Source organism: Tachypleus tridentatus, chromosome 11, assembly GCF_004210375.1.
Source record: "Tachypleus tridentatus isolate NWPU-2018 chromosome 11, ASM421037v1, whole genome shotgun sequence".
Lineage (NCBI taxonomy): Eukaryota > Metazoa > Arthropoda > Merostomata > Xiphosura > Limulidae > Tachypleus > Tachypleus tridentatus.
Genome location: NC_134835.1, coordinates 89,070,899 through 89,082,993, shown reverse-complemented (window position 1 = coordinate 89,082,993; position 12,095 = coordinate 89,070,899). Strand labels below are relative to the sequence as shown.

Sequence of the window (12,095 nt, the reverse complement as noted above, 5' to 3'; positions counted from 1 at the left end):
CAAATGTCTCTCTTTTTCGTTCAGAAAGGACTACAGGGACTTGCTGGCACTCCAAAGTCAGTAATGATTCTTCGCTGTGGTGACATATTGGTGGAGACATCCACATCTCACCACAATAAACTCCTCTTACATTCAAAGGTGATTGGGGATATACCTATTAAGGTTACACCTCATGAGGAGTTATTGTTGAGAATGATTTGAAGAACGTCCCTGAGTCCGAGATTCTCACTGGTTTCTCCACCCAAGGAGTTTCTGCAGTGAGTTGTATCTTTACTTGCAAAAATGGAATTATGATGCTGACCAATGTCTTTATTCTGACATTTACATCACTATGTCCACCTAGTACCATCAAGGCACGTTATCTAAACCCTCTCGGCTGTTTCCAGCGTCAACGATTCTATCACTCAAAGACATCATGTCATGGTTCCTTGACGGGAAAAGTGTTAACGATTCTATCACTCAAAGACTTCTTGTCATGGTTCCTTGACGTGTGCTCATTGCAGTGGCAAGGACCACGATGCCTATGAGTGTGAAATGGACCCTCATTGCATCAATTGCAGTGGCTTTCATTTGTTCTACTTTTGTTCTTGCCCTAAATGGTTGGAAGTAAAAGAGGTGCAGCATTTGAAAACAATTCAAAACATTACCTACCATGAGGCTCGAAAGTTGCTGTCTACCACTTCATCACAGACATATGCTGCTGCACTTTGTTACACCACTGCAGTGGGAGTGCAGATGGATCTCTCTGTGCCTCCAAAAGAATCATTCTCAAACCAAATGAAAAGTCCTTTGACCTCTATGGTTAAAAAAAGTTGATGAATCAATGTCAACACCCATCTCCGTCCCTAACATTCATTCCAGCAAATCCCAAGATCCACTTCCTTTGGTTCTGGGTACAGGCATTTCCTTGGGTACATCTTCTTCTCCAACCCAAGATGTAAAACGATCGTTCGTTCATGTGCTCAGTCATTAGAATCCTCTTCCTGCAGCAAAGACCTGCCCAATTGACCCAGGGCAGGATCCATGGAGGTCGATGGGCCTCCTTTGAATAAAGACACTAAAGAAAAAAGATGTGGTTGTAAACAGAAGGGTTCGCTACCCAATTTGCCTATACATAAATAAAAATGGCCACCTTGATACAATGGAACTGTGGAGGTTTACATTCTAATCTGGATGACATCAAAACACTGATTGCTTCCTACCATCCTGTATGTCTTTCCTTACAAGAAACCTTTCTGTAGTTTCCTTTGTTTAGAAATGACAGGTTGCATGATGGATGAGTGCATGGAGGGGTGGCACTGTTGGTTGATCAGTATGTGCCCACCCTGTCTTTGCCACTCAATAAACTCTTGGAGGCTGTAACCATCCATGTTTCCTTGAGTTGTACCATCACTGTTCTATGTAAAATATTTTCTCAACCCAAACGAGCCATTTTTGCATCACTGTCTGTTCTCTCTACCTGTCACCTGGAGAGATCTATGATCAATGAGACCTTGATGCTCTCATTGAACAGTTGCCATCTCCCTTTTTAATCCTGGGGGAATTTAACGGACATCATACCCTCTGGAGAAGTGCTGATATTGATGGGATGGGTTGCTTCGAAGAGCATATGCTCTCTGATGCCAGGCTATTGTCCTACCTTTCTCTAAGCCTGGAAAGGTTCCCAAGATTCCTTCAAACCACAATCCAATTGCTTTGAAGAGCTGTTTCTATAAGACTTTGGAGAGTATGATTAATACTCCTCTTCTTTGGTTCCTCGAATCAAACAACCTCCTCTCACTCATCCAGTGTACGTTCACTCCAATCACTGTGTCTACCAGTGTTAAATAGATCATGTTCTCATTCGATTAAAACTTGGCTATGGTCAGCTCATCCGACCATGGCTTATTACAGTCCCCAGATTTATCTGAGTAAAGCAGACACTCCTGACAGGAAATACTATCTGTTATTTGCTGAACATCTTTCCAACCATTCTTTCATTTCTATTTATACAGATGGTTTGAAATAAGATGACTGTGTGGACTTTTCCATGGTTTGTTATGGTTCAGTAGTTGCATGCAGAATTCCCTCTACAACTTCTGTGTTCACTGCTGAACTGTACACCATTTCTCTTATTCTGGATCACATAGAAGATAAACAGTACTCAAATTGCCCTATTTATACTGATTCATTTAGTTCTCTACTGGCCCTGGAATTGCTTTGCTTCAGTTCACACCCTATTCTCACCAATATTAAAAATCGACTGGCCCATAAGACAGTGTTATTGGTGATGGTGACACTGTCCACCTTGGAAATGTTTTTAGGTTTTTAAAGGCCATTAAACTTTTTAATGTTATTTGAGTTTTTTAATTTATACATTAGACTTTTCTAATGTGATTCCTTTTTAAGAATCAAAGTACATCTAGTTTGATATGAAATTATAAAACAGCTGTGAATCAAACAACTCAAAATCAGGACTGGAAAGGACAACTTCATGTGACTAACGCTGCTGTTTGAACTACTCGTTAGTCATCCTCGTGAGTTATAATTCAAATTTTGCTACAAGTCTTTTAAAACTTTTATAACTTTACTTTCTGGAAATGGCCATAACGTCAAATAACTCGGAACCAGGACTGGAAAGGCCAACTTTAGGTGACTGGTGGTCTTTGAACTTACATGTTAATCTTCCTGGTGAGTTATGATAATTACAATTATGCTACATAAAGTCCTGTACAACTTGTATTACTGTAGTTTTTCTCTTGCCACAGTAGACTAGATGAGAAAATTGGTTTTAATGCTATATATATATTTTTTTAAACCTTGTTTTGTTTTATGAATTTTAATAATTTTACCAGATATTTGGCACAGACAGCCTTGTTGCTTTGTGCCATAAAACACCAAACCAACCAATCAATCCATCTGCAACTTTCAACATCGTTTTAATATAAAGATTTGTAAATAAGACTATTACTAATACCCTATAATGCAAGAGTTTGAGTTTGGTGTTTTTGTACTATGTTTTAATGCTGTTTAAGAGTCAGATTGGTTTAATTTTTTTTTTACCTGAGTGAAAAAATAAGGCATGATAAATACTTACTTTTCAGTGTGTAATAAATGTGTCAGGTATTAGAAATGATTAATTTTAAGTAACTTAACAAGGTTCATCTCCTCACAGTAAGTATAAATCTTTGTTTCATTCTATTAGTAAACTAACACGGGTAGATGGAGCTTCTTGCTTTCATCAAAATTAATATTTAGTTTTAATTCTTTTGAAAATGGTTCAGACAGTGAAATGAAATTGTAAAAAAACAATCACCACCTATGTACTTCGTGTTTATGTACTTACACTTGCATGTTATTGTTGATAATAATGTGGTATACACCTGAATTCTATGCTTCCATTTAAGAATGCTTAGTGTTAATTATTGTTCATATTTATCAAACATTGTATAGGAATGGATATGAATGAAATTAGTTTCATAAGTGTATAAATTCTTATATTCTAGTCAACGATGAACATGGAATTATGCAGGAAGGAATGACTTTCACAATAGGTGTGTAACTTTTTGTTTTCATCAGACTAAGAGACATGTTAATTGCATTATGTCAAAACATTAGGTTAAATTGTAATAATGTAAATGTTTGAAAATAAATAAATAAGCAAAGTTTTTCCTTTCAACAAACTGAAATGAATGAAATTTGATACTTAGCGTGAGTTAAAAATAAAGTAAGGTAAGCTAACAATAAAAAGAAACAACACTGGTGTAATTAAACACTCAACTGAAACTTGCAAAGAAGTCAGTTCTGTATCACCCTGGGCTCAGAGGTTAGTGTGTCAGACTATGGATATAAAGTTCCAAGGTTCATGTCCCATCACTGTAAACAAATTAATTGCAATACTAACTTTGAGGCTATGAATGCATTGTAAGAGTGACAGTCAAATCCTACTTTATCAGTCTGACAAGAGTAGCCCAACAATTGGGTGGTGTTTACTAACTACCTTCATCCTAGTCTATCACTTTAAAATTAGGAATAACTAGCTCAGGTAGTTCTCATGTAGCTTTACCCAAAATTCAACGCCAACAAAAGCAATCTCCCTAATCATAGTTTGTGTTGTATTGTAAAAAATACAAGATTTAACCTATTACAGTTGCAGTGATTACTGGTTACAAATATATTCACGATTTAAACACAGTATCAGTAAGTTTACATCTATATGATTACTTTTTCAGTATAAACAATGATATACATGTACACAACTCAATGCTCTCTGATCTAAAGTATTTGAGAAATGTTTGTTTAAAAACTTCTATGTTTATATGATGATATGAACATAGAGGCTTATAAACAATGATATAAAAGTAGAAGTTTATAAACAATGAAGTAAAGAGGTTATTAAACAACAGTAACTTTTGTCTTTTACTACCTACATGTACTTGCACTTATGACTTGAAGTTAATTACACTAGACATATAACAGTGGACTGTGTCCAATACTTAAAAGCTCAGTGAACTCATAACATTATACAATTCTTTAAGCACCCAGTCCCCATATTAACATTTTGCTTACCTTTAACATACTTAAATACATCCTTCCTGTTAGTTTTAATATCATTAGCCAGCTGTTCTCATTAATCCATTTGGATTTACTAAGTTTTTTTAAAGCTTCCTATAGTTATGTAAATTTCCAACCTATTTCTCAAGTTAATCATCTTAAACTTTGGCATTTCTCCCTGACCCCCCCTTTTTTTTTTAAACCAATCAGTAACTTTTATTTTTCATGTTACTCTTTTTTTCTCCAGTAAATTTTTCAATATTTCAATAACACCCCCTACCACCACCACATTCCCCCAGTTTATTTGATATGTAGAAAACTCCTGAATCACTCTTGATATTTGACCCTATATAATCCCAGTTAATATAACTGAAATTAGTCTTCCATAATTATTGCTTGTTAAAAACTTGATAAAGGTTAAAAACTTTCTATTCTTGTATGCCTAATAGGTTCAGTTTCATGACAGATACTTTTGTCTTTAGTCCCACCAAGCTGTAGTTCAGTCCTTATATAAATATTTACTTCACCTCTTTGTCAAATAGTTTATTACTGTTAAATTACTTATAGCCTCAAATTTTAAGATAATTCCTATTTTCAGTATTAACCAAACCTAACAAAAAATTTCAGTAATTCCCATAACATCAGTCTTCTATTTCATCCAGATCCTAGAACTTTTCTGTTTTGTTCTAATACTCCTAACATTAGGATTATGACAACTGAGCTTATTCTTGAGTGTACTATGTTTATCTTTAAATCTCTCACTTATTTTTAAAACTATTAAAGTTGTTATGCTATTTGATTTACCAACTTAACCTCTATGTTTACACATCTTAGATACAACTGCTTCTTGAAGCACAGTTTGAAGGAATAGGGAATATTTAATGTCACTTAATAGCAGAAACAGTTATTTCATTGTTTACTTTGAACAATTAATTTTAACTAAATTCCAAAACTTCGGTTATAATAAAATATAACTTATATGCCGAATATTATTACTAATGACTTGTAATTATATTATTCTCTAAACTACCAGTTACAGTTTTGCTATACCAGAAAAGAAAGTTTATTTTTTTATGTCATTTAAAGGTTCAAAAACTATCAACATTTAAGGGAGTGTTTAATTAAGATTACCCTTCTTGAATAAAAACTTTTTAAAGGTAAACATGAAGTAAAATGTATCATAATCTGTTATTTCTGAATATAAATAATTTCTTATTTTATATGCAAAAACGGCTCGTTAGGGTTGAAAAAATTTTTTATGTAGAGGAGTGAACAACGTTTCGACCTTCTTCGGTCATCGTCAGGTTCACAAAGAAAGAGAGAGGTAACTGACTGGAAGCTGACCACATGTTTGAAAGGGGGTTGTGTAATGAGTGTCGGAATGTAGAGGGCGGTGTTAGATGTTTGAATATATAATTTTATTTATTTTATTATATTAATATAGGTATAAAGGCGTTCCTTTATATTGGTTTATTTTGGGTTTAAGTTGTTGTATAAGTAAGGCTTCTTTAATTTTGCGTTTGTTTATGTTTGTTTCTTTATTTAGTATTTGAGTGTTTTCTATGGTTATGTTGTGTTTATTTGACTTGCAGTGTTCAAAAACGTGTGAAGGTGATTTTTTATGTTCTTTAAATCTGGTTTTCATTTTTCTACTTGTTTCTCCAATATAGAAGTCGTGGCAGTTATCACATTGTATTTTATAAATAATGTTGGTGTGATGTTTGTCAGTGTAGTTTTTACATAGTATAGACCTCAGTTTTGTGCCTGGTTTTTGAATAAATTTGGCATTAACTGGAATGTCATATTTTGTTGCTGGTTTTTGCCAGTATATTGGTGGATGTAATGCTGTGTTAATTGCTTGTGTTTCAACTTGTGTCATAGAAATATTGGCTAGAACTGGTGATACTGGGTTGCCCATGCTTAGGCCATTTGTTTGTATATAGTTGTGGTTGTTGAACATGAAGTTTGTCTTCATCGTGGTGAATTCTATGAGGGTTGCTAATTGGTTGCTGGGAATGTCTATAGATGGGTTAGGGTCTTGGATATAGAGTTCTAAGGCTATCTTGCATGCTTCAGCAGTTGGAACTTCTGTAAAGAGGGATATAACATCGAAACTGGCCATTAAGGCTTTATGATTAAGTTGATTAAGATTAGACTTGAAATTAAAAGTCTTTGATGAATGAGCTGGCTGATGTTACATATTTGGAGACTGCCCATGCTATATATTAATTTATTTTGCATGAGAATTTTTAAAAAATAATTACCTTAAGATCAATTTTACAATATCATATTTCTCATTTTTATTTGTTTTAATTAATATTAATTTTAAAATGTTCAAGAGCCAAGGGGTGTCTTTACACAACACTTTATTGAATATTAATAGTAAGTTCAATCCAGAAATTCCCAAAGAAGGTGGTTTTGGATGCATCTTTTCTAGACAAGTTTTTGTTTGTATTAAGTAAACTCATTATATATCAATAAAGCCACATTCTTAGCATCATTAATTAATTGCCACCCTTTTATGCTTCTACTATCACCTTTTTATGTTTAGTTTTCAAATGAGAAGATTCGAACAATTTCACCTGTAATTTGATCAGAAAGGTCAAAGCATCATGACAGTCAACACTAGGATGAGCAGACAGTAACACTTTGAAAGAGTTACAGGCATACTATTGTAATATTGTATTCTGTTTGATGTACAATATCTACCAAGGTGGTTCTGAACCCGATTTCCTTTGTGTGTCATTTGGAGACTTGCATGTTTCTTGTCTTTTGCTATTAAGCTTGTGATGAGCTGATGGATTTTAGTCAACTTCCCCTCCAAATCACTTTTTGCAGTTTTATTGCTAAAAGAGTGTGGGAAATGTCATCTTTTTAGCCATTAAAATTCTCCAAATAATTCCAGTTCAAATTAAGAAAAACTAGATTGGGTAGTTTTGTTGTTGTTTTTTTTCAATGAAAATGCCACCCATTGGCTTGTGAGAGGTCTGTTAAAAAGAAACTTATAAGTATAATTTAAGTTCTTGCTAAACCTTAGTCTTTGATTTTTATTTCTTTAGAACCAGTAATATCAGAAGGAGAACCCAAAATAGTGATTCTTGAAGATGGATGGACAGCAGTTACGTTAGATAATAGTCGTTGTGCTCAGTATGAACATACAATTCTTGTTACGAAAACAGGTGTAGAGGTTTTGACATCCTCTTCTATTAAGGAATATAACATGACATAAAGCTTCTTAGTACTTTAGCAGAATTAGGATTGTTCATGTCAAGGCACTTTTTGAGTTAGATTACTTTCGGGGATTTAAACCTTGTTCACATCTTTAGACTATACCAAAGCAAAAAGATTCAGTTCCATCTATGTGTGAAGTATTTAATGTAAGTTGTAAATTAATGTTTTGTAAGGATTATTTCAAACTGCTAAGTACACTGCTGTGTTGAGTGTTTCACAGAGTAGTACAATATTCAAAATTTGTCAATATTTTGTTTTTACATCATTTAATATCAGGGAATAAAAAGTACTAAAATTTTCTGTTTTTTTAACACACTCCTAACCTTGAGTAGTATTTGGAATTACTGTTGTAGGTTGGCCTTGGATGCTGGTGAGAAGTGGTATTCCCTGAAACGTAATTAATGTAGAATATAGCCAAACTTAAAGCTAGGTCAAACATTTTGTCTGTTTCTTCCACACCAGAAATGGCAGGGGATAAAAGCCTTAAACAGTGATATTCTGTTTACTTTTACTGATACACACAGTGCATGACTCAATATTACAGGTGTTTTTTTAAAACCAAATATCAAGCATGTACAAACGGATTTCTCAAATATACTAGAATATCAAACAATGTTAAAAACTGTTAAGATAAGTAGGCAGTTTAATGTGTAAATCTTTAGTACTCTTAAACAAGCCTCTGTCTCCACCACTGTATTTATCATTTTGATGCACTTTCTCTGACTGGAATAAGTTATTAATCATTAATAAACTAGTTTTTAACAACAATAAACTGTTGCTATGAAAGCTTGTAAATATCACATGATGTACAAACAATAAGGTCTGGGAAATAATACAAAAATGTAATTTCTGTTAAACATATTTAAAGTTTTACCAGATAAATTTTCATATACTAACAGTTTTATACATATACTTTCACACATACCACAAATATAAAGTATAATTGTAATTACAATGGTACCTCGGTTCTCGAACTTAATCTGTTTCAGAAGGCTGTTTGAAAACCAAATTAATTTTTCCCATAAGAAATATTGTAAATTAAATTAATCTGTCACAGACCTCCAAAAATTATGCATTATGAAGCATTTTAAGTAAAAATATTGTTTATTTATACCTGTATAATAATACTCACATGCATAAAGTCAACCACAAAAACTATAAACACAATAAAAAAACAATAAATGAAAATTTAACTGCACTTTACCTGTGCTGAGGAGAGCTGATGGCGTAAGTGAAAGGTGGTGAGGAACGTGGAGAGTAGGTAACGTCAGATAATTCTCCTTCTAAGGTTCTTTCTCTTTTCTGTCTCTTTGCACTGCTACAACCTGCTTGAGACTCACTGGACCTATTTCTTGCTAAAAACTTGTCTAATGAGGTTTGTTTCTGTCTGCATTTTAAAATGTTTCTGAAGTAAGACATGGCATTGTCATTGAAAAGGTTTATGCTGCAGTTTCCTACAGCTTTGTCAGTGTGAAATATTTTCACACATTTCCTTGATTAGTGAACTGGGAACACCCTCCCTTCTCTCCTCCTCATCTGAAGACACTTCCTCAGTTGTCTTCCGTTGCTGCTTCTTCTGAAGGTCTTGGAGTTCTCAGTGTTGTGGTCTTCCACCAACTCCTCCACATCATCACCACTCACATTCAAGCCCATAGACTTACCTAGTGAGACAATATCCTCGATAACAGGCTCAGCTTCAAAGCCTTCAAAGTTTCTATCTGCAACTGAGTCTGGCCATAATTTCTTCCAGGCTGAGTTCATGGTCCTCAAAGACTTTTCCCTCCAGGCTTTGTCTATGATCCTCAAGCAATGGAGGATATTAAAGTGATTTTGCCAGAACTCTCTGAGGGTTAACTCTGTGTCAGAGGTCACTTCAAAGCACCTCTGAAACAGTGCTTTGGTGTAGAGTTTCTTAAAGTTCGATATGACCTGCTGGTCCATGGGCTGAATGAGAGGAGTCGTGTTAGGGGGCAAGAGCTTCACCGTAATGAAACTGTACTCCTCCACCAACCTGTCTTCCAAGCCTGGTGGGTGAGCAAGTGCATTGTCCATCACAAGAAGGGCCTTGAGTGGCAACTGTTTTTCCGTGAGGTAATTCTTTACACTTGGGGCAAACACTTCATGGACCCACTCCATAAAAAAAAATTGCCTGGTTACCCATGCTTTACTATTGGCCCTCCACATGACATTTAGTTTTCTTTTCAGGACATTATTTTTCTTGAAAACCCTCAGGTTCTCAGAATGGTACACAAGCAAAATCTTAAGTTTTAAGTCCCCACTTGCATTACTACATAACAATAGAGTTATCCTGTCCTTCATTGGCTTGTATCCAAGCAGTGACTTCTTCTCCTTGGTGATTTAGGTCCTTTTTGGCATTTTTTTTCCCAAAGAGGCCTGTCTCATCATAGTTGAACACTTGTTGGGGAATAAAACCCTCAGCTTCTACATAGTCCTTAAATTCCCTAACAAATTTATCAGCAGCATCTTTGTTAGAACTGGCACCCTCCCCATGTATGTCACTTCTCTTCCTAAATTTTTCAAACCACCCCCTACTAGCCTTAAAGGCATCACTTGCATCAGCACTCATTCCAGGGGTGTTTTTCAGGAGGTCAGTATGCAATTGCTTTGCTTTCTCACAAATGGACTCAGAAATGCTGTCATCAGCTAACTGTTTTTCGTTTACCCAACTCAACAGTTTTTCTACCTCTTCCATTGTTTGTGATCTTTGTTTCGTAAGCACTGTCACTCCTTTTGCAACATCAGCCCCTTTGATGACCTCTTTATTTTTCAGTATGGTGCAGACTGTAGACTTCATCATACCAAACTATGTAGCAAGGTCAGACACACAAACACCACTCTCATACTTCGCTATGAGATCTTTTTTCACCTCTTTTGTGGCTCAAAAACCTTTTGGTTTGCTGCTTTCATTATCCTTCTTTGACCCCATGGTGGCTTAGTTAATGAAAATATCTAGAAAAACAACAACAAAAAAAGAAAAACGAGAACGTTCACAGCAGATTTTAGCGGGGGTGTGGACTGATCGACAGATGCGGGTAAAATGTTTTGGGCAAGCTTGGCGTCGGCCGAAAATAGTCTAAGGGTCGTTCGGGTTATTTCGGGGGTTCGGGAAACGAGTTTATGTTCGACAACCAAGACATGTTTTTGTGAAACAATATGTTCGAAAACCAAATTGTTCGAGAAGGGAGTCGTTCGAGAACCGAGGTACCACTGTATTTCTGAATGACAATTAAAATTGTTAAAAGTTCTTATGTTAAAAACTTTGAGTAACCTGTGTGTGCTAATATGCATGTAATTGAATGTAATGAGTTATACTTCTATATGGTTTTGTGTAATAATATTTTTAAAACTATTTCTTGAAGCAATTTATTTTGTAAGTTACTCTATATAAATGTTAAAAAGAATGTAGATCAGGTATTCTTAATGTAATCTGAAATTACAAAAAAGAAAATAAACTACTGCCTCAGAAAAAATGTGTTGAAGAGGTGAGTTGGAAAACTGCTTAAAGAATATATTTATAGTTAAGCTGCAGGGTTAAGGCCTTGTTAAGGGAAAGAAGTACAATTCCATCTTGTAATGTCAATATCTGGATTTACAAGTATTTGGGAAATAGTTGTAAATACTTGATGTGATGGTTATACAAGTCACTTACTTTCGTGAAGCTGTGTTGGGGGTATGTGTCAAGAATAGTATTGTTATTGTAGCCTTACATGAAAAGAAAATGATTTTGACAACATCAGAGAAATTACAAAAGGTAGCAGGCAGTAGCAAAGAAAAAGAGAAAACTTTTGAACAGAAAATCAATGTTATGCAGTGTGTGCATGTATATTTTTATAAATTTAAACGTATCATCGAGAGTACTAAATACAATATGAAAAATTAATCAAATACCACAGATTTGGAAGTTTCAACAATAGCTTAACGTAAAGGTAAACAAAATTAGTCATTTCAAAGATACATGGGTCAACACAGTTCTTTAATTTTGATTAGCAAATTATACGTAAGGCAACGTCTCAAAAGCACTTGTCATGATAATCAAATACTCGTAAAGAACAGTGCGATAAGCTATCAATCTAAAAAGTGCGAGACATTCCCTGTAAAATATCATCATAATCCGATATATTGAGCTCTAGACCTCGTTTATGTCCAAATATTTACAAGAGGTTTCAAACCAGTCGAAAACCGTAAAGAAAAATCAGAGAAATGTAAATGAGGGTTACGAGACCAACTTTGACACAGAATCATTAAGATTTTGGCGCTAAGAAATGCACGTTGGTTTATGGGTTTGTTTGTTTTTTACATTAATACCTGTT

At 34.6% G+C, this 12,095-nt stretch overlaps 1 protein-coding gene across 5 annotated transcripts in view; it reads left to right on the top strand.

Moving 5' to 3' along the window:
- LOC143232722 (methionine aminopeptidase 1D, mitochondrial-like) overlaps positions 1 to 11,255 on the top strand; it is a 40,298-nt gene extending 29,043 nt beyond the window's left edge. For 4 of the 5 annotated variants that reach the window (XM_076468470.1, XM_076468467.1, XM_076468469.1 and 1 more), the window contains 2 exons: positions 3,486 to 3,533; positions 7,593 to 11,255. In XM_076468470.1, coding sequence (XP_076324585.1) covers positions 3,486 to 3,533; positions 7,593 to 7,762 — 218 coding nt within the window. In that variant the 3' untranslated portion in view covers positions 7,763 to 11,255. The other variant, XM_076468471.1, reaches the window with a different exon arrangement.
- Positions 11,256 to 12,095: the final 840 nt, after the last annotated feature.